At 43.3% G+C, this 23,659-nt stretch overlaps 1 protein-coding gene across 1 annotated transcript in view; it reads left to right on the forward strand.

Annotated features, from left to right (window-relative positions):
* Window positions 1-23,659, forward strand: part of TWF2 (twinfilin actin binding protein 2) — a 70,229-nt gene that overhangs the window by 8,138 nt on the left and 38,432 nt on the right. Inside the window, exon 2 of the mRNA XM_066616729.1 lies at window positions 13,978-14,055. Within this exon, the coding sequence (XP_066472826.1) occupies window positions 13,978-14,055 (78 nt within the window). The remainder of the gene's footprint in view (window positions 1-13,977; window positions 14,056-23,659) is intronic.

Consider the following 23,659-nt stretch of genomic DNA (forward strand, 5'->3'; position numbering starts at 1 on the left):
CCACATCTACCTCCTCGCCAGTTCTTCCATGATTCCAATACAAATGAACAAGTGGAAAGTCCAACCACAACTTGAATTCTCAAGACACAACAAACCTCTGGATTTATGGTGAGAACCGAGCCTTACCTGGGGCTTGTGCAATAAGCAAACACTGGCATTCTGACCAAGGAGACAGTTTTTTCTTTGTGATGGGGGGGGGGGCTTACATTCAGATGCTGGATGAGGTGAGTGAAAGTGCCCCTCCCCTGCTGTGTGAGTGTGTGTGGGGGGCAGAGCATCTGTGTGTGTAAGAGAAGGGGGCAGCCTGTGTGTGTGAGAGAGGGGGGAAAGTGTTTGTGTTGCAGAGAAGTTGTGATGCTCCAGGCTTGGGGGGGGGAGAGAGAGGCTTTCCTGGGAGTAAGCCCCCCTGACTCTAATGGGACTTACTTCAGAGTAGGCATGCACAGGATTGGGCAGCGAGACTGCCACCCCACCCATGCTTTCCTGGGAGTGAGCCCCAGTGACTCTGAGACTTACTTCTGAGTAGCCTCTGACTGCCCGGGGAAGCAGAGCAGAGCAAGTGGGCAGGGCCGGGGCGGAGTTTTTTTGTTTGTTTGTTTGTTTGTTTGCAGTATTCACTCCATAAGACGCACACACTTTCCCCCCCACTTTTTTGGGGGGAAAAAGTGCGTCTTATGGAGCAAAAAATACGGTAAGTGGATGGTATGCAGGAATGGCACTGAGAGTGGAGTGTGTTTGGGGATGGTGAAGGACACACAACTGAATGCTGCCCCATACAAAAAAAAATCCCTTCATCTGGAAATCTAGTATGCCAGGGAGAAGATGAGACTAGAGTTTGAAAAAAAATATTTAGAGCCCAATCCTATCCAGCACAGGAGCAGCAACTTCAAATGGCTACTGCTGTATCCTGTGCTGGAAATGAGCAGGCTGGAGATCTCCTCAGGTGAAGGGGATATTCATCCCCTTACCCCAGTGATTTTCAACCTTTTTCATCTCATGGCACACTGACAGGATACTAAAATAGTCAAGGCACAACATCAGTTTTTGGTCAATTGACACCGTGCTGTTGGTGAGGGCTTATATCCCCCAATGGTCCTATTAATAAATGACCCTCCACCAAACTCTCACAGCACACCAGTGTGCCACGGCACAGTGGTTGAAAATGGCTGCCTTACCCTGCCACCCTGCTCAGTGCGGCTTCTCGAGCCTGCACCATCTATTTCACTGACTTCTTTTCTTGTATTCTTGAGCTCCTACCCTCACTCTGTGGTAATATATCTCAGACACAAACCTGCTAGCGAGAACTTGGCTCAGTGTGTACAGGAAGCAGAGAAGGGTTAGAGATTCAGTGCATTGATTCCATTTCAAACTGTAGGACAGCACCCTAAGCTTCACCCCTTCTCCTGTAAGTTGGCATACGTAATACCATAATAACCTGTCTTTGTATGCTTTGGAAATCTTTTTACTGGTAGTATGTAAGGGTCCCACAGAAGTCATCCAGAGCAACACCCTTGACTGGGATCCAACTGAAATCTAGAGTCCTGTTCATTGCCACATAATACTTCCATGATGAGGCACTGACATGACTGCTTTAAAAAGTCTCTCCATGAGCACAAAAAGTGATGTCCTATGACTAGGCATGTGACTTCAGTAAATAATCCCTTGCATTGAGGTTGGGTCTAGAAACTCTTTCACATATAGCCTAAGCATGTATAGCGGAATGCCAGATCAAAGTGTCAAAAGGAAATTTTATGACCCGAAACCTATGGTATATAGTTATAAATAAGCATGCTGCCCATGTGACCAGTTATTCCCTGTTTTGCCTGTATTTGTGTACACACAGCCCGTGTGTTCTACTGTGTTCTTAGACTGATTGACATTATAGAAAATCTGCTCTAGTAATTGGTTTTTGGAGCATAAAAAAGTGGTTGCCTGTGTAGTTATACTGTGTATGATTACTTTTTCCTCTCCTAGTTCTTGGCCATGACTTTTCTCTTGTCCTTATTCTTGCCCTACCTGATTTCCTGAAACAGAGTTTTTTTTTGTTTACTTCCTCATTGTGTGCTAGGTAGGCTCAGGTGGCATAATGGACTATCCTCCTTGCCAGATGTCACAGCACATATAATAAAAGAGCTCTTATTTCAGGACTGAGATAATTTGCAGGGCATCATTTGTCAGTGTGCCCAGAATTCCAGTTTGTGGAATTGCTTTTAAGCAAATAAATCTTGATTGAATGAACGGATGAATGAATAAATAAATAAATAAATGAGACAATTGGGCCATACGACCTGAAATGTTGAGATGCCAGCTAGATGTCCCTTGGGTCTTAGTCATACGTATTCAAGCAGCAGGACTTTCCTAATACATCTTTTGAAGACCTGTTTCATGTATTTAGGCTACATCCAAACTGTATGGAAACTGTCTGTGTGCAGTTGCGTCTAGCCAGTAGTTACACACAGTGCTGTTTTTCCACTGTTCTCCTAGCAGACTGCTGCAAGTGGCTTGCTGTGGCGGGGAGGGTAGCAGTCAGTAGAATTGCTACAAAGGAGTGATGTGGAAGCTCAAATTCAGGTGGACTTCTTAAGGAAGGTGTGTGTGACCTCAGTTACTGAGGGCTTATTTGGTGGTATGAGAGTCACTGTAACATGCACGCCCGTTGCCAACCCCTGGAAACAATTGACAGCATAGGCTGTCACTCCCATCTTGGTATCAGCTGTCCTGAAACAGGGAGCAGTGCTGGTGTGGGAAGAAATGATGGCATGGATTTTTCTTGCATGACTTCTCATATCATTGAGCAATGGCAGTGAAGGAACCATGTGGCAGCGGCAGCTCTCATGCAGATAAAAGTCACAGCAAAAGATGGGTGGGATGCAAATGAAGCTGGCACATCCTCAAACATATTTGTTCTTTCGTTCTGGCTCTGAAGTCTAGCATTTTAAAAAGAAATTGGTAAAGCATTTAGCTTTGCAAGAGGATTTTTTGTTTGTTTTGTTGTTTTTGTGCTGTATTCTAGAGCAGGGGTCTCCAAATCCCTGCCTGGGGGCCAGATGCGGCCCGCAGCAAGCCTCTTTCTGGCCCACAGCCACCCTTTTGTCCCCTGAAAGCCTCTGGCCCGCTCAACTGAACATGACCAGAACTGTGCTCTGATTGTGTCTGGAGGGTTCTGAGGGCCAAAGAGGTTGAATGAATGAGCCCATTCATTCATTTATTCACTCATCTAAGTTCCATCTCTAATTTATTTATTTAAATTTTATATTTAAATTTTTTTCCGGCCCTCCACACCACGGCAGGTATTTGATGCGGCCCTCTGGCCAAAATGTTTTGAGACCCCTGTTCTAGAGCAATGGTTTCCAAACTTTTTGCACCAGGACCGACTTTTTAAAAACACTCTGTTGAAACCCACCTAGCTTTATGAGACTGAAAAAGACGTTTCACTTTACTAGTCACTCACGCCTCTGTTTCTATGCTTTTTAGTATGGTGGGGGGGAAGACCTTCAGGAGTATTTGTTGAGTTCCATGTTCATCAGATCAGGCCCATCCTGGTGGCCTTGCATTCCCCTTTGTCTGGCCTTTGATAAGAGCCATGGCTTAGTCTCCTGCTTATGAGTAAACACACACATGTGGTCACTTTCCATAGAGCTCAATACATTTTCCTTGTCTGTGGTGGGAAGTCTCTTCTCAAGAGTTTGTTGGAGCCTGCAATTCATTGGATTGAGTCCATTCTGGTGATGTTGCATTCCCCTAGGCCTACCCTTCGAAATGGTCCAAGGAACATTTGCCTTCTTGTGAGTAAATGTGCACATGTCGCTCCTTTCTGTTTCCAAAGGGCTCAATACGTTTTCTTTGTCAGCTATCAGCATGTCAGTTCCACAACCCACTGGTGGGTCCTGACGTATAGTTTGGGAACCACTGTTCTAGAGCATTAGAATAACTAGCTTACCTGGATGACAATGGAAAGTCATGTGTTGTTTTTTTTTTCAGTCAGTGAATCCTGATGAGTTGTTTGGAGACAGATGAAACTGAGAGCACTGGCCTTATTCCTGATTTCGCAAGCTGAAATTACACAGTAAATTACATTTTTAGAAACGGAAACGATGCTGCTGCTGTCTTGGGCATGAATGACAATGCCTAATGTTTACTTCTCTGGTGGCACTACCTACATATTATTTCCCCTACATGAAGATGAATCTTCATTATGAAAATGTTTGTTGTGCAAACTTTTATGGACAATTGCAGCGGTTTTCAAACTCTCTAGGAGAGCTTAAACCGCTCTAAGTCCTTACAGGGGAAAGGGGGAGGCAGCAATGCGATCCTCAGGATCGCATTGCTCGGGGGGCTGTAGGGGCTTGGCTGTACTTACCGGAGCCTCCTGCAGCCTTCTGGGGATGCGGGGAGCCCTGTAGGGCTTCCCGAAGCTTCAAAAGTAAAAGTGGAGCAATTGTGCCCGGCCTCTGCAAAACCGGAAGTGGAGCGCAATCACCCCACTTTCACTTCAGCTTTGAGGAACCCTGCAGACAGTTGCACAGGACTCCCCACAACCCCAGGAGGTGTGCCTACTGTCCTTATTCCATCTAAAGGTCTCTTCCTCCCTCAGAAGACCCTGTCGTTTTCCCCTTGCTGCTTGGAACTGCCTCGCGGGACATCTGTGGGTAACATCCGCAGGTCGCCAGTTCGAGGCCACCGGCACCGTGAATGGCGAGACCTTGAAGCAGCTGACAAGCTGAGCCGAGTTATTCCACTTGCTCTTTGGTGTGAGCGAAGAAGAAGCTTGGCTGCCCTCCATGAGACTGCTTGTCAGCTTGTGTGGGACGAAACTGGAGGCCAGAATGTGATACCAGATCAGAAAGATCCATCTGAAATGTTGTGGTTCTTGAAAGATAGAACATTTCTTCAATTGTAAAAATCCCTACGGGAATTTAGAACAGCCTGCCTTGAATAAACCGCCTTGAATAAAGTCTGATAAATACCTTTATTATGATGATGATGATGATGATGATTAAGTAAATAACATGGAACCTGGCTTGTCAAGAAGGACTTTATATGTACAGGGTTTGGGTGGTGACTTTTTTTTAAATGGAGAGAAGCACTGAAGCATGCAATTGTTCTCCTGTAGTCTGAAACAGTTCAGTCCAGGAAGGATTATACCGTGTGCTGTCTCTACACATTTGGATTGTTGACGAGTGTGGATTCACTCTGGCTTTTCTAAATGAAGGCTAAATGAACGCCCTTAAAAAGCAGACCACACAAACTGTTGCTTATTAGTTCTCTCTTATTGTTGAATTCTGACTAATCCTTAATGAGCCAGTTACAACAGTGTACTTGACAGGCGGTAGAAAATTAAAGGAGGCCATTTGCTTCCCTCTCATTTTAAGTATCTCATGTTAGGCTGGAATTGAAAAGATTGGAAGTTAAAGAAAAGTAGTTGATACCTTAAGATGAGAAAAGAATTCGTTTGACCAGGAGAGGGAATTAATCAAACTATGCAGACAGGGCTCAACTTGTCTCATAGTCTCAGCTGGATTTGACTTATCCTTTAGTCCAGTCTCTATTTTTTTTTCTACTTGAAGAAGTTTTTGTTGAAACGCATTATAAATATTGACAATAGTAATCACCAAGTGATATTTTTTCTCTGTTGGGGCAGTTACAGTGTAACCTTTCCCTTCACTTACTTGTAGGAGAACCTCCAAGTACCATGTAACAGCTAAGTTGCTAGTGACGCTTTTCCAGTGAGAAAACTTCATAGGGGCCTTTGCACAAGGAGACTTCAGGAAGAATTTGCTATGCATTAAGTCAAAGGCCCTCTGCCCTGAATCGTATGGGTCATTGGGATAGTTTGGTAAAAGCCTGTCAGTTTCTATAGCCCATGATCACAAGGGCCTGATGTGGCCACAGCTGCATCTGAGTGCCTCTGACTTTCCATCTGATGGATGGAATTATTTGCACTGGACTGAAGTGCTTGAGAGAACAATTGGCTACGAAGCTCCCACAGAGCTTCTTTATCCCATTAAAAATACACTTTTAAATTGGCACACTCAAATCTTGAGCAGTATGCATGCTTTTTGTTCCAAGGGGAAAATGTTGCTAGAATATTATGGTTAAGTACAGTATTCTTAACCATAACATTCTAGCAACATTTTCCCCTTGGAACAAAAAGCATGCATACTGCTCAAGTTTTGAGTGTGCCAATTTAAAAGTGTATTTTTAATGGGATAAAGTAACTCTGTGGTCGGAAAAGGAATTTGGTTCACCTTTCTGGTTATGGTTGCCTTTAGGGTTGCCCTATGGTTGCCCTTGATAAATTTTGAGGGGTGAGTGGGTGAGTGAGTGAGAGAGAGAGAGAGAGAAGTTGGATGACCTCTGTCTAATTACATCTCCCAGGTTTTATGGATGTGTGAACACTGAGTTGGGGCACTGCAGGTTCCTTTCCTGTGCAGTAACAATATATAGAAAAACACAATTCCCTATGTCCTGCTTCAAAAAGCTTGTTTCTCTGTTTTTCCAGGTACTTTGACTTGCAGGAATGGTCTATTAAAAATGCCATGTTCATTTTTATCTCATCTGTATGAAGGTTCTGCATTCTTGCAAGGAGTAGGCAGCATAGTACTGAGAAAGAAACTACAGTGTATTTATTTCATGGATAAGCCCTTGGTCACTGTCTGACCAGGGTCTCCTTCACAAATTGACATTTTTACGTGAATATGAAAGACTGTGTGGAAAAACATAAAGCATGTGAGTATACATGTTCGGAAACTGCAACTAGTGCAGAATGCGGCGGCCCGTGTGGTTACTGGAGGTAGGCGGTTCGACTCTGTCAGTCCGCTTCTCCAGCGGCTGCACTGGCTGCCCATTCGTTTCCGGGCCCAATTCAAGGTGCTAGTATTGACCTTTAAAGCCCTATACTGCTCTGGACCAGGGTATCTTAGAGATCGCCTGCTCCCGTACAATCGGCTCGCCCTCTCAGGTCATCAGAGAAGGCCTTTTTACAAGTGCCGCCGCCTAGGGAGGTACGTGGGGCGGCTGCAAGAAATAGGGCCTTCTCAGTAGTGGCACCAACGCTATGGAACTCCCTTCCCCTTGACTTAAGAATGGCTCCCTCTCTTGAGACCTTTCGGCAAGGCCTGAAGACCCTTCTGTTTAAACAGGCCTTCTGAGTTCTTGGCCTTTTAACATCTTTTTAACATCTTTTAATATTTTTTACAGGCCTGATTCTTTTATGACTTGCTGCTGCTCTATGCTCTTTTTACCTATTTTTTTTTACTCTGACTGCTGTTTTTAGTATGTGTTAATATGTTTTTATTTGTTTTTAAATTGTTTTTAATATGTTGTAAGCCGCCTTGAGTCCCTTCGGGGAGAAAGGCGGGGTAGAAATAAAGTTGTTGTTGTTGTTGTTATTATTATTATTATTATTACATGCTTCATACATGTTTGAAGGTGTATTTCTTATAAAGGTATGCAAGCCATGGAGCTAAGACTGGCCTTGATGTCCTGTTGTTTAATTTGTGAAGCAGGCTAGGTGCAGAGGGAATGTGTTTAGCTTGCACAAAGTAAAATGTTTGGTTCTCTGAAAGAAAAAAAAAAACATCCTTGAGGCAACTGGAAAAGAACCAGACAGGAGCACATTGACTAGCAGATGAAATTATTTTGAATCATCTAATTGGCCGCTTTCCATCCTTCAAGCCCCCATTGTGCCCTGTATTGCCTTGCATCTGAGGAGTGCTAAAGTGTTCAGTAAATGGAGAGAAGCCCTAATGCAAACAAAGAAGCTTCACCTGATACAGAACTGTAATTTTGTGGGTGTCTGAATAATTAAGGCCTTGTGAAGTTGAGCGGTCAAAGTTATTGGAGCAGAGGAAACCCCTTGGAAAAAATGTGCTGAAGAACCTTTTAGTGTAATAAGATGACCGTTGGGATCTGTCTGTGAGGCTCTGGATCCCTGACACCTGATCCAACTTTCTCCAGTCATTTCTTCGCTCTTGGGAATCTTGGGAGAGTGAGTGACTAGTGATGATGCAGTTGTTTTACAGGTTTGGAATTCATGCAGTAATATATACACTGGTGTGGCTCTCTGACACTTTGTGAATTGGTGCCTTGAGGGCTGTATTTCAGATAGCAAGGGTCTGCCTCATAACTAACCCCTCAGGGCCCAATCCTATCCAATTTTCCATCTCTGGTGCAGCCATAATGCAGCCTCATGGTAGGGGAACGCATGTTCCCATACCTTACGAAGGCCCCAGTGACTGCCCCTTGATCACAGGATGCAGCGCACACCCCACTGGCACAACTGCACCAGTACTGGAAAATTGAATAGGATTGGACCCTCAGTTTCTTATTGGAGTACATCTAGAAGCAACAAGAGCTATTCTGAACCTTGATTGCCATGCCAGGGACTTGTTTATGAGGTCCACCAAATGCCCCTAAATCAAACACAGCAGTTAATTAAAACAACTTTGAAGTCCTCCGTAGAGAGTGGCAGCATGCAATTGAAATGCTGGCCTTTGCACTGCCATACTGATTCCACGAACACTTCACTATAGATCGTTAGAAGCATTGTGGTGCCTAAATTAGAGGGGCTGAAATGGATGTGTTGTTATGTAAGAGAAGAGTTGTCTGTCTAACTTGGGGTGGTGACACAGATGGCTGTTTATTCCTTTGAATTAAAACGAGGTGGTTGCACACTTTATTGTCTTGGTGACCTGCTCTTGGAGCTCGTAAATCTTCTGAGAGTAAATGTCCTCAGGAGCAAGTAATTGCTCAAGCCAGCTTTCCACCTTAGTCAGATAACCTCTCTTCCCCCCCCCCCATTGCCTGCAGGTAACCACTGTGCTGAGGGCTGTGACTTCCCACCCAGAAATGGCATAGCAAGGTTTTGGGGTACTGTTCTGTTAATCTTGCCTCACACAATTTGAAGCGCAATCCTAATCATATTTATTCAGAAGTGAGTCATTTGAATTAAATGGTATTGATGAGAGGAACACCTATGTTTACAGCAGCACCCTTCACCTTTCATACAAAGGCTAGTTCCTGATTGCCAAATACTCATGGAGCAGCTGTACAGATTCATTGTTCTTACTCTGTAGACAATTTTGATGACACTGCTGGGTCTTTTGTTTAAAAGCAGGTGGTGTTGTGGAAATGTTCCTCAATATGGTGGCATTCCAAACACTGAGTTGCAGAACCCATTGATGGCCACTGCATGGAGTAGCTGCCTTGTAGAAGCTCTTTCCACTGGCTTCCATGTGGGTAGGATAATGTGTACATCAGTTCTTAAGATACATTTTTGATTAGAGGGAAGCAGGTTTATGCTTTCATTTAATGTTGGGGATCTTGCATTGTACTTCATATGCATAATTTCTTTTTTCCTGTTCTGTTGCTTACAGAATGATGCCTACTTTGTTGCATTCAGGCAGTTCTCATGGCACCAAGGAGCCATTTCCTGCAGGGCTGCTGGCAACACAATTGTGGAAACTCTAGAGCAACTTCCCTCCCTTATCTCAGGAAAAGATGGAAAAGAGCTGTGTTGACATACAGTCAGGCCTTGCCTGTGTTCCTCATATTGGGCCTAGGATCTCTAGTCAAGATACACCTTGCTTGAGATCGCCACAAGTCTATGACCTTTCAAGATTCGTTCTTGTAGTAAAACTGAACGTAGTAGCACCTACTACCTCAAACCCAGTGAATGGGAAATGAAAACAGCTACTTGAAAACTCTGTGGCACGGAGTTTATGGCCAGAGAATGAAAGATTGATAGCCAAAGACTCAAGTTACCTGTCAGAGGACAGTGTCACTTCATATATTCGGGAAGGCATCCATTTCAGGGTTCATGTATTATTGATCCAGAACTGGCAAGCCACTATTGAGACATGGACTGATAGAGAAGGGGACATGCAAAGAAAAGCTAGGTTCACTTCTCTCCCAGATTGGCATATGTGTGAGAAGGTACTATAATTACTGTGGTGAGCAGTTTATCAGTATAGCTGAAGTAGGCCTGGAAGAAGGTCAGGCAAGTATGCTCGGCTCAGTCCCTGTGTGTGTACAGCACTGAGGGCAAGGGCACTTGTCGCTGGCAAGCGGATTTATGATGGCTGTATCTTGATATTCTTCGCCTCTCCTCTCCTATGTTTTCTGTGTAATTGGTGCTGAAATGTACTAGTGCAAAAATGTGCTGCCTTGTGCAAAATATGATCACTTGCAAATTTGACCTTTCATTAAAAACCTTTTAAACTTTGTGGCTTTGTAGAAGAAAATAAGTATTTCTTTACCCAGAGTGTAATTAGCCTGTGGAACTTTTTGCCACAGAAAGTAGTGATGGGATCTTGCCTAGATGCCTTTAAGAGGGGATTGGACAAATTTCTGGAGGAAAAGTTCATTACGGGTTACAAGTCATAGTAGGTATGTGCAAGCTCTTGGTTTTAGAAGCAGGCTGCCTCTGATTGCCAGATGCAGGGGAGGGCACCAGGACACAGGTTGTGTCTGTTGTTTTGTGTGCTCTCTGGGGTATTTGGTGGGACACTTTGAGATACAGGAAGCTGGACTTAGATGGGCCTTTGGTCTGATCCAGCAGGGCTCTTCTTATGCTCTTATGTTTGTGGCCCTTATCATTGTGGAAAACCTGTAGGCAAAGTCAGAGAAAGAACTCTGAAGCCAGGGCACTGTGAGCTGTTGGTTTCAGAGGCCTGCGAGACTCTCTTCCCTCCACAGAACTTCTTGTTCCTTGGCCCTTATTGTTCTTCTACTCACAACCGGGCCTGCTCTTTTCTTGTTCCCTACAACAATTAAAAACCCTTTGCAAGAGCTGAGTGTTGGAAAGCAGAGTAAATATGTGTCGATGTCTAATTTATAATGAGAGACAAGCTGGGATTTTTTTTTTTAACATAAGAATATAAGAAGACCCCCACTGGATCAGGCCCAGGGCCCATCTAGTCCAGCTTCCTGTATCTCACGGTAGCCCACCAAATGCCCCAGGGAGCACACAAGACAACAGACACAACCTGCGTCCTGGTGCCCTCCCCTGCATCTGGCAATCAGAGGCAACCTACCTCTACCTTGCAGATACCTACCATGACTTGTAACCCGTAATGAACTTTTCCTCCAGAAAATTTCTCCAATCCCCTCTTAAAGGCATCCAGGCAAGATGTCATCACTACATCCTGTGGCAAGGAGTTCCACAAACTAATCACGCGCTGAGTAAAGAAATATTTTCTTCTGTCTGTTCTAACTCTCCCAGCACTCTTGTGGATGTCCCCTGGTTCTGGTGTTATGTGAGAGGGAAAAGAGAGTCTCTCTCTATCCACTCTGTCCATCCCTGCATGATTTTGTATGTCTTGATCATGTCCCTCCTCAGGGGACACAATCCTTTTTTTGCACAATCCTGTTTCTGTAGAGGGAATGTGAAGATGGGTTCTGGTCTGTGTGCCACATCTGTGCTGCAACCCAGGTGTCTGATGTCCACATCACAGGATATGGGAAGAAAGTGGAACAGATACGGCCTCTGGTGGTGGTTGGGATTGGTGAACCTGAGCACCACTGAGTGATGGCTCCAGCAGCCTTTCAAGGCCACTCTTTGCTAATAATTGGAGTTGTGATGGCTTCCTTTCAGAGAGCAACTTAACTGGATATCGGTGGAGCATTCACTCTCCACCTTTACGGAAGGCATTGTCTGTTAAGCCTTTCTTGCAAAGGTTCTCTGTTACTAAGTCTGATTAAACTCTCAAGATTACAAAGGAGGTTTGTAATGAGTGCTGGCAGCACAACACTGGGAAACTCAGAGTCAGTGAGAACCAAATAATTAATCCTTGTTAAACCAGTGCTTGATATTTTGCCAACTAGGCAGCCTCTTGCTTAGGAAAGGGTGTCAGACTGCACAAATCTAGTAGTGAGTCGTTAATTGTTTTACTCCTAAGATTATAGCTTGAGACACTACTGTCAGTGATTGGCTATATGGAGAAGTATTTTAAATTGTTTCACAGTGTGTGCAGTGGAAGACAGGCTGTACCACAAAGAAGATTTGGCATCCAAATAGTCATGAAGATCAACACAGTGTCCAGTGTTTTCTGGTTATCCATCATATAATTTGTGACTGATTGCTATTAGGTCTTGTCAGAAGGGTTTTGTAGCCTTTTTCCCCCAGATAGGGGAGAAGCTTTCCTGCTTGCTGCCCTAAAGGGAAACTTTAGCCAGAGTAGGCTGTAAATCTGCTTGATCCCTGTAGACCAGCACCATCAATAACAGATGACACCCCCCCCCCCCATGAGTGCCAGGTCACAGGGCTCTCCAACCTTCTAGTTTGGATTTAGCTGTGTTTGCCTCCACCAAGTAGGATCACCGACCACAACCAGATACCATGTAATCATGCAGGTCTGCAAGGTCAGGGTTACATTCTGTACAGCATTCCCACAAACAACCGCCATTTCCTAAAGTTGTTTCTGAATGCAGAAAGAGCTGATAAGATCAGTAGAATAGTACTTCCTCTACCCGAACCTTAGTGAACATAGTAATAATAGCTATGTCCTGGTCCCGGTGTCTGCTGTGGCTTACAGATTATGAATCGCCCCCCAGAATGCACATGGCTTCTAATTACTACTTTCCTCTGGTTCAAATTTTCTTCTTCCTTCCATTTTAGCCTTAGCCATGCATTAGCAGTGCATCTAAACCACTAACTGTTGCTAATACTAACCAGATTCCCTTTCAACCATGATTGGCAACCCTGCTTTGGATATTGGTTAAAATGATGACCTTGGTTAGCATTAACCAAGGTTAAAATTGAAGCAGATGTTACACTAAGGTTACAATCTTATACAGACTTTCCTGGGAGTAAGCCTCATTGGACGCAGTGGAACTTACTTTTGAGTAGATACACAGAGTTGTGTCCCAGGCTACTCTTAAGGCTGACATGGGAAAGAATGGAGAATTTCTGCTGGAGTGGAGGGAGCACGTACTCCTGAGGCCGGCTTCCAATTTGCAAACCATGTAAAGCCTCTTGCAAACCTCTGCAAAACATCTGTACCTGAACCAGTGTTGGTATTTTTTCCAGCTCAGAAGCTATGCTTACACATGTCCAGGAATCTGCTCTTACCTGGGGACAGCTTATTGATGCATATTACTCCATGCTGATTACGCAATGAGCTTAATGGTGCCTGTGAATCCTACTCCCTAGCTTTACCTAGACTCATGTATGTCCATGTTTGGGGAAACGGATGAAAGCATTTTGGGGAATGATATCATACCTGGCAGAGAGCAATGCTCTTAGTCGGAAATCCTTCCTATCCTACATAAGGAAACTTTATCTGTTGCCAACACACAACCAACAGGTTTTCACTTGGCAGCATCTGCAATGTCACCAGGGGCTCAGGGGCTGCCCCTGGTCATTCTCTTTAAGCTCTTGGGTTTGTAGCAGACTATCCTTGAAGGGTCAGCGTAGGACAGACAGAGGGCGAATATCAGAGCTGCTCCAGTTCCGATTCCTATAAACGTCTGGCTGTCTCTTTGCTCAGCAGCTTATTGGTGGAGGCCGCGTGCTTCTGGATATGGCATCTAAAGCAAAACAGTCACCACAAGAGCAAAAACAGAGCTGCTTCTGTCCATCATCATCTTCCCCCCTTCCTGCAGTCCTCCCCACTGCCCTGTATATACATTTGGATACACTGTATATTTAATAAACTGTCACCTGAGCCTGCCCTGCCTTCACAAGCCAAAGTATCTGCTAAATTTGGGATATTATGTTCGCTCAGGCCAAGTATCAAGTTCTCTGGATCACATGTGCTTCCAGCGGGTATTTAACTCTGAAACTTCTGTGAGTCAGTAGTTTGCTGCATAGTGTGGATGAGAGCAAGTGAAATCTACATTTTTTTTGGTCACTTATTTTTTATTTTGTTTTTCTTTCTTTTCGATTTTCCTACTTCCTTCCCTTCTTGTGTTGAAGAGTGGAATAACATTTGGTTTGTCTTCCAAATCTGATCATCATGTTTCTGGTTCTTTTAGCTACCACAGAACTAAAGGATTTTTTTGCCAAGGCCCGGAACGGTTCCATTCGCCTCATCAAAATCATCATTGAAGATGGTAAGTTGGCGTCATATGGTTTCTTTATGCCAACTTGATTAGTTCCTCTGTGCTTCATCGCTGTTCAGCTTGGGTCTTAAAGAGGTTGCCATCCTGACACTGCTGGTGAATTCTGATGGAGGCTGCTGGAATGCAGCTGCTTGGAGCAGACTGATGGGTGCCAAGTGTGGGATCAGAACAGTTCTAACTTTGAAAAGGAGATGGATTTTTTAATCTTTTGATCCTCTTCATGTTTTGTTCAGCTTCTCCCATATATGGCCTTGCTGGCTTTTGCAGAGCAGTAGATGGAAGTTGCTGTACATTAGCTGGTCCAGAGACTGTCCCTCCGGCCCAGGTATTATCAGTGTTTTTGGATGTGGTGGCTGGGCTAAACACTGTTCTGCTTCCAGGGCCAGTTTTCTACTGGTCTTCAAGATGGAGCTCCTAAAAACTAAGTGTGTTCTATGTATGTTCTAAAATAATATTAGTGCTTCAATGTCTGGTGTGACCCCAGTTACAGTATTGTCTGAAGATGAGATTAGTAGTTCCCAATGCTTTGGTAATGGCTTTAAGTGGCATTGCTTTGCAAAGCTATGAAAGCTATAACAGAAAGTAGAATTTCTGTCAACTAGGAGGTATGTGGCTATGCTCTCCTTCAAGATTCATTTCCATGTGATGCTTAGGCTTTTTCTGTGAAATTGCTTTAGGAAAAGCTGTTTACTCCAAAAATGCTCCACATCTCTTGTGGCTCCCCTCTGCTCTATTGTCTGGAGCTGTTACTCAGCACTCGATCCATAATGCATGCCCTGGAAGAAGCTGGTGGTGAATGACTCATTTTCTAGCAGCGGTGTGCTTTACCCAGTGTAATATTGGGGAGAAGGCTAGATGAGAAGGACTCTGTTGAGGAGGACTTTCTTCAGTCATGTGACCCCCCAGTTTGAAATGGTGTACCCCAGCCAGAGGTTAACCAGGTCAGTGAGAACTAGGCCTGTGCTTTTGACCAACAACCTGTGTGTTTTCCTTTCTGATAGCTGGAGATCAGTTACATCCTGAGAGAATGTCATTCCCCTCTCAACTCTTGTACTTTTTAAAGATTGGGAATTTTTTAGTTATTTGATTTTCACTGTGAACCACTTTGTGAAAAGTGAACCACTTTTTGTTGAAAAGCCATATGTAAATATTTTTAACATTAATAATAATTTTCACCACTCTACATGCATCATTTTCTTATATTATTTCCATGGTGGTGGAGGGACTGATTTATCAGGGTGATGAGATTAACTCTTGAATATGTCTAGTCTGGGATTTTCCAAGATAAGAGGCTTAATCCTGTTCACAGTAGAGCATTCATTATCCAAATATCAAGTATCTGAATGTTGTGAATATTTATATTTATTGTCTAGTGAAGATTGATATTGCTGCCAGACTTTGTGAACATAGCTATGACTGGAGCTTTTCCCTGTTTGTATAAATGCATGTTCAGGTGGGGCCTCTTTATCTGCGGATTGTGCACCTACGAATCTGGCTCAATGTGGGTCGCCTGGACATATGTTGAGCCAGACTTGGTCCCACCTCAGCCCTCCGGAGGCGACTGGAGCTGTGCTCTGGTCGCCTCTGGAGGGCTTCCTGAAGCCGATAGAGGCAGTGCATGGCCACCTTCCAGGGGCTTCCCCAGGCCTAAGAATGCCTTATATGGCATAAAAACATTGCTTTTGGTTTCTCTTGGGAAACAGGAAGTAGCGTTTTCTTTTCTGCCACAACAGCCATTCTGAAGCTTGCAGCGGGCAGGTGCACATTGCCCCTGCAGGCTTCAGAAAACCCTCTGCATGGCTTCAGAGGGCTTAAGGGGCCTAAGATTGTGGATTTATTATCTGCGATTTTCAGGATCCACAGGGAGTCAAAGAGCGTATCCCCAGCGGATACCGAGGCCCACCTATATAATGATTTAGCAAAACTGGTGCTCTTGTCATTAATCCAATTTGGGGGCCTTTCAGTTCTGCTTCTATTTAAGTCATTTACCTTGGGTAGATGATACAAGGTCTGATACTATGACTGAGAACAAAATTTTCCAAGAAGGTTAGGTGGAACTTTTGGTTGATCACTATATGTGGAAATGCTGGTAGCTCTTAAGTGACTTCAGTCTCATGATCTTGAGAAAGATTACACCTCATAAGAAGCTTGCTAGGATGAATCTCTGGATATATGAAACATGCCTACTCTTGCATTTTAGTATAGCTGATTCAGTGTTGGACTGTTTAGAACTAGTGCATACATTTCTGTGAATGCAGTGTAGGATATATACTTCGTTAATACTGAATGGAGTATTTTTATCTATGTGATGTGTTGCTATAAAACTTGAGGGCTTATGAGCAAACTGCGTAAAAGGAATAACTCTCAGGTCTTTCTGATCTACTATATTTGGTGAAGAAGGAGCTCTAAGAAACGTCATAGAATCTCCATGATTGGAGAAAAGGAACTTTGTTTCAGAGCTCCTAGGCTCTTTGTAGAAAAAGAGGAAGATGACAGTAAATAATATTTTGATGGAGGTTTTTGACAGCCAGATATATGTGGCTTCGGAACTGACTAGGACTTCTGCTGAAGCGGAAGAAAACTGCAATTAGCATGACAAATTTACTAATACAGATACTTGGTGAATTGTCCCTTCTGTCTTTACAACCCAAGTATTTGATAACACAGGCCAACAGACATTTTGCTTCCTTAATCGTTACACCAATTCCTGGGTATATTTGGGGTGCTGATTCCAAAAATGGCATCAGTTTTGCCCTATCATGTCTAGTTTTGGAGACATGGCATAGCCGCTTTAGTGAATGGTTCAAGCAGCTTCCTCATGAGGAAGCCTACACCATGGCTTCCTTATGAGAAAGCTACTTGAACCATTCACTATACTACTGTATATCTCCAAAACTAGATGCAATAGGGCAAAATGGACGTCATCTTTTGAATCGGCACCCCAAATTCATATCAAACCACCATAAAGTTTGGGAAAAACTTTTCAGACCCTCAGTTTTGTAGACCTGTGTAATTTAACGTAAGGTATTTTAATGGAATTGCCTGTGTGTCTCTGTATGTGTACTTGCACTATTCTGAGAGAACAACTTATTCATGAGAACAGCCCCATTGGATCAGGCCATAGGCCCATCTAGTCCAGCTTCCTGTATCTCACAGCGGCCCACCAAATGCACACCAGATAGCAAGAGACCTCATCCTGGTTCTCTCCCTTGTATCTGGCATTCTGACATAGCCCATTTCTAAAATCGGGAGGTTGCACATACACATCATGGCTTGTAACCCGTAATGGATTTTTCCTCCAGAAACTTGTCCAATCCCCTTTTAAAGGCATCCAGGCCAGATGCCATCACCACATCCTGTGGCAAGGAGTTCCACAGACCAACCACACGCTGAGTAAAGAAATATTTTCTTTTGTCTGTTCTAACTCTCTCAGCACTCAATTTTAATTGATGTCCCCTGCTTCTGGTGTTTTGTGTGTATTAATATTAGAAGAAGTTAGGTATTCACCTCCAAATATTCATTACAGAAGCACACAGGACTCTTTGTCCGCAAGTGTTACAAATGTTATAGCACTTGTGTCAACCTAGCAGTCCCTGCTCGCTATGAGAGCAGGGGCCTTGTCATACAGATGGCCTGTCGAAGAGATGAAAATGTTTTCTGCAGCCTACTTGTAAACACAGCAATGTACCTGTTCACATAGTCCTGCCAAGTGTTTACTTGTGGACACATTTACTTGTAGACATTTTCCCACATCTGGGTCCTTGTTGCTCAATAGGGCATGCTCTCCAATTCATTGCGTAGGCCATGTAAACCTTCACATGTGTTTGCTATCCTGGCAGCTGATGCTTTTTGTTTTGCTACAGCTGCCTCCAAAGATAGGAACTTGTGACTCTAGGAAGCTGTCAGCTGAAGTTATCTGAGGGTGATCTGATGTGCATTATGGATATAACAGATGACCTTTACCATGCAGCATTGCAAAACTTTTAAAGTACTCTTCCATTGCCTCACAGAAAGTGTTCAGGAAAACTAATTGCTCTTGTAGTGCGACAGAGCACAAAAACAGATGTAGTAGTTACAAGAGGAGGAGCTCTGATAGGAACATTTTGCATGCAGTGAGGTACTAATAGCTGCCAGATCTTGAAAATTTCACATCTTTCCAATCCTTGTGGGCTGTGAATTTTTAAAAAAAATTAGTATTCAGGTCCCTTTTATCACTGAACTTGAAGAAGGGTTTGATTTTTTTTTATTTTTATTTAGGGGATATCTTTCTTAAAAGACCATTTTGCAATTGCTTCAAAGGTAATAGCAAGCCCCATTGTTCTCATAAATACCTTCTCAGGTTGTATGATATATTGGTTCCCTAAGGAAGTTGCCATTTGCGAAACAAAATGTATTAACTAATTAATTTAACTAATACTCCTTTTAGCACAGTGGGATTTTTGTTTTTAATTGAAATAAGCCTGTGGCCCAACAAAAGGTTGGTGAACACCACAGAAATCTCTGGTCTCTTATTGCCACCCTTTGGCAATAGCAGCTTTGCTGGCCTTCCTTTCTAGAATATGGCTTTTCCACAGCACAAAAGCAGCTTTTGCTGTAAATGTGGTAAGAATTGCATGCCCATTCTAGAGAGAAAGTAAAGCTATACAAAATAAAAACCTCTTTTCGAGATACTGCACCAGCATTCAGAAGCAAACACAAGTGATGGCATTTCTTGATGCTGGCATTTTTCACTCGATTAGGTCTAAGGGGTATAGCACATATATTTTACAGTGAGCATCACTGTGGTGAAATTACTGCTCCAGCTATAGCTTGGCTGCCCTTATCCGGATAGCCTGGCAACTGTTATTGATAAGCGAAAGCAAAATTCTAGATATGTCTATGCAGAAGTTCCATTATGTTCAGTGAAGCTCACTCCTAGTTAAATGTACAGTGAACCCTCCACTGACCTTGGCTTCCACAGATTTGAGCCACTGCCGATTGGAAAAAGGACTTTTTTGTCTGTCCATGCCTCGGAATGGTTCAGGAAGCAACTGGAAGCGACTTCCAGCTGCATCTGGGAGGCATTCTGAGGTGCAGGGTGGCCTGCAGCCCACTCCAGTTGCTTCTCCATGCCACAGAACATCCCTGGAAGCAAACCAGAAGTCATGGGCGTGAACCCAAAGTCATTTCCTGCAGGCCTCCTGAGACACGGGGGAGGGACGGGACAATGGAGTGGACCACAAACCTGGCACAAACTCCAGAGGCTCACAGGTAAGGCGTTGTGATGCTGCAACCTGCACCCAGCTTACCTTAACCCATTTTTGCCCAGCCTGCAGGTATACACATTTGTTCCCTGTTGTGTATATACAACGTTCGGCAGAAATTGCTTAAGCTGGAACTCCAGTATCCACAGACTTTGGAATCTGCAATGGAAGAGGATGTTCTGGAACCAATCCCCTGCAGATACCGAGGGACGGCTGTATATAGATTGCAGCTTAAGGCATTTTGGATTGTGTTTAATGAAGGAAGGCTTCTGTCTTCTTAGTTTTGCTATTATCCCAAGGTCCAGTTAGTGCAAAATGATCCTGCCCACTCCATATATCAGATCTGTCAACTTCTGTTCTATACTGTTCATTCACAAGGGATGTTATTTATTCTTTGGTTATAAATGTTTAGGAGGAGGAAGGGTTTATGTGGATCCCTGTGCTTTTTCTGTAGAGGCTGAAATGCTGTTCCTGAATTTTCCCCATAGCCATTACTTTTAAAGGTGAATTTTAATCATTCTTCAATGGCTTTGAGCAGTTGTCCACAAATTGGCTTGCCAGGGGCATGTACTTCTGGAGCTGCAGCAAGAAGGATGCTCTGCAGTGCGTATCCCTTCCCCTGAATTCTCAGTTGTGCTATGTTTTGGAGGGGATAAGAAACAGAAGGAGTCTTCTTGCCTCGTTTCTTGTTTTTTGTGTATCTGAGCACAAATGAGAACTGGAGACCTACATGTTCTCCAAGTCATCTGTGCATGTTGGAGAGTTTGGAGAAAGGGAGGAGGTTGTTGGAGGTTCACATATTAGTAAACCAAACCAATATTTATGGATCTCTGCTTTATAGAAGGTCACCTATTGTACTTTTCAGTATAACCCATGTTTACAGAATAGTTGGAGGCAGGAACGTTTGGTACATCAGCTTTCTAGAGACTCTTACGACTGAATCATCGGGTTTGGCCCATTGTCACAGTTGTGTGTAATGTTCGTTATTTCTAATCTCTGTGCTTTTAAGAAGCAATCTCCATCTGATTAAGCAATCTCTGTAAACTATAAAGTCAGGGTGTATCTGTTGGAGCTTTTCATCTAGTGCAATATGAAAACTTTCTTTCCCACATATAGATTGGAAGAATTGAAGTGCCAAGTGGAGAAATGAGTTGCTGTATATCTGTAGGGAAATGTGACTCATAGAGGCTGGGGTTGGTTCCAACAAAGGATTAGCTTCAAGCTTCAGTTGTGAGCTTCTGCCCTGCTTTCTTCACAATCTTCCTAGAAAAATGAAACTTTGGTTCAAGGTGGGAAGCAAGGAGAAAACTGCCAGCATTTGAATCAATAATCTCTCAGAGCAACTGAAGCAGATTGCGCGGCAGGAGATGCCGCATGTCCAGTTGCGAAAGAGGCATGCTCTGTGGTTGAAAAACATCAGTGTGGCTCATGGCTGTGAAGCCTGAAGCTCAGCTGCTACCAGAAGTGTTAAAGAATCAAAAGAAATCAAACTTGGGTGCAGAAAAAAAGAGCTATGCTTCAGGGTTTTTAAAGCTCATGCTACTAATGTCCATCTAGTTGATAAAAGAGCATTTAGATTAACCTGACCTGTGCAGTTATTTTCTACTCTAGTTGCAGAGTGGGTGTGAAATAACTCTCAAGAAACTTTCAGCAAATCGGGCTTCCCAGTGCTATGGTTTCTGCACTGTCTTTTGGTTTAGTTGCATCAAGTGAAAATGCCATCTCCTCACACCCAAAGTTTGCACAGGAAGTAAGAGTGCTTTAGGCTAGTCTGCCGGGTTCTTCTGCAGAATGCAAGAGCGCAGTGAGCAGCTTCATTTCAGTTCAAGAAATGGAACAGCTTCCTGTTGCCTGGCAGTGTGGTTTTAGTTGCTGCCTTTGTGTATCTACATATTATTGACCAAAGCTGAAATGTAGCCACGCATGGATAAGTCTGGGTGCATCTGAAAAACCCTGCTTATTGATTGGAAAGTGTTTTTGGGTGGCACTGAGCTAATCCGGATGTGCTCAACTGGGCAGCTCTTGATAGGAGAGAATCACAGAGTCTTGAGGGGGTCTTCAAGGCCATCTAGTCCTACCAAATCCTCCTTTTTGAAGTAGGAAAACCCAGGAAAACTGCCCAGCCAGGTCCTGATACCTGCTCCAGCTGCTACTTCCTCTTTTGCATTAGATCTTGGTTTGGCTGCCTTTGCCCAGACATACACAAGTGTGTAATGAAAGTGTGAATTATAAATTTGAGTTATGAGATTATGAAAAGAAACACTATTTTGAGATAAAAGCAGGGTGCCATCTGCTTGAATAAGTGGTAGAAGCTATGGGAAATATAACCAATTGGAGTGATAACTGTGAACGATTAGCTGTCTTTGGGGGGAAAAATGCCATTCTCTAGTTCCCAAAGGTGCAGTTGTTGTGGGCCTTGTTCTCCTGCTTAGTGGATTGGCTAGTAATAATGAATCAAGGTCAGCTGGCATAATAATTTTAAATAGGGATGGTGTCTTGCACAAGTTGTAGAGAGTGATGTCATCTTTTTGTTTTCCATTTTTTTATATGAGTAAACTATCCCAGCAGAAGGAAGGCTAAACAGAGACAAATTTTTTCCCTATGCTCTCCTGAATTGTTGCCAGAAAACTGCTTAAATCCCTGACTTCACTGGGAATAGATTTGAACTGCTGCTCCCATACAGAATGCTTTTATGTGTTGACATTGGCAACAGATTATCAGTGAAATTAGAGCTGCAAAGTACTGTAAACTGATTTGTGATGTGCTGTTTTCCCTGGTTTCTAGTTTCTGTTGTTCCTTTTAAGACTGTTCCAATATCTTGAGAATCACTATGTCCAATCATTTTTATTTTCTTAGTTCTTTGTAGATTCAAATACATTTTTCTTCATGTTCCATTTACCTTGGCTCAGAGTTCAGATGTGGTGGTGGCTCCTCCACCAGAATACTTCTGTGATCATTCCTGGAAGAAATGTATGAGAAAGTAGAACTGGGAGGAGGAACTATTACTTTTAAAATTATTTGAATGTGGAAGTTCATCTAGTTCTCAATGTTCCATAGTTCTGGCAATGATAAGAGAAAACTGAAATGAGGGGCATGCTTGCTCACTCCTTTTATACAGGTTTACTCTGGGCAAGCGTGAACAGAGATGAAGGCAAATTTTGAAGGTACTGTTTTCCTGAAGGTGTTCCTGTGAGATCTAACTTGATTGCAGTAGACCTGGTTTCAGAGACCCCTTTACAGGACACAGGGTTCAAATAGGCCACTTACTTTTCTATCACCTTCATCTCTTCTTTGATATAACAGACTGACCTAGTGAATATATTTATATCTCCATTTTTCCCTTTCTTGATTGGAAGCTATCACTTAGTAAGATATTGCCTTTGGATCCCCTGTGGGAGGAATAGGTTGAGGTGCTGGTGTGAACCCAGTGAAAGAGTAAAACAAAGAGTAGGAATGGTGCTGTGTAACTTCTAGATCACCCAACATAGAAAGGAGATCATGACAAAAGTCCCTCCTCTACTTCCCCTTTAAATCATCATTTTGACCAAGTGAGCTTGCTTTTGTTCCCCCTAGTTCTGACCCTGATGTATTGGAAGTAAATCAGCAAGACACAACTTTCATGTTGTGTCATGTAAGGCTAAGGTTTAAAATAAAACCTTTTAAAGAGCAAGCTAATGTAAAATTCAACCAGTCCAAATGCCAGCTCACCAGAGCTCTTTACCTACACCCTGGCCTGAAGTACAGAAACAATCAGTCACCATAATGCTTTCTTAATAACCCTGTGTCTCTTTGTTTTTGATTTTATGACTCCTTGCCAGTTTCCTGACTTTATACTCCCGCTATTGCTGCTGCTGTAACTTGCATTTGGTAAATTGAGCCTCAGTGATGAACAGGCACAAATCCATTACTTTTGGTGATCCCCTCCGTTTTGTACTCCTGTTTTTGTTTCCAGGGAGTGAATCTGTTACAAGTACCTCATTTAGAAGAGAATGGAGGAAATTCAGTGTGTTATCGAATATTTAAACCTGTTTTGTGGGAGGCTTTCCCATTATTCATGTCTGGAAATGCTAAATTTCACTAATTCTACTACATCAGCTGTTCTCAAACTCACCGCAAATAAGCCCAGCATTGCAGGGGCTTTTAAAAAAATTGCCTCTGCCAGCAGCAGCCTCCTGGGGGTTCAGGGAGCCCCATGGAGTGCTCTGCAAGGCTTCAAAATAATTTAAAAATGCTATCGCTACCCACTTCTGGGTTGCAATCACAAAACCGGAAGTGGGTCATGTTCACATTTTAATTATTTTGAGGTGCACAGAGCCTTGAAGAAGGCTCCACTGGGCTCCCTGCACCCCTAG

The sequence above is a fragment of the Tiliqua scincoides genome, chromosome 2 (assembly GCF_035046505.1).
Source record: "Tiliqua scincoides isolate rTilSci1 chromosome 2, rTilSci1.hap2, whole genome shotgun sequence".
Classification (NCBI taxonomy): domain Eukaryota; kingdom Metazoa; phylum Chordata; class Lepidosauria; order Squamata; family Scincidae; genus Tiliqua; species Tiliqua scincoides.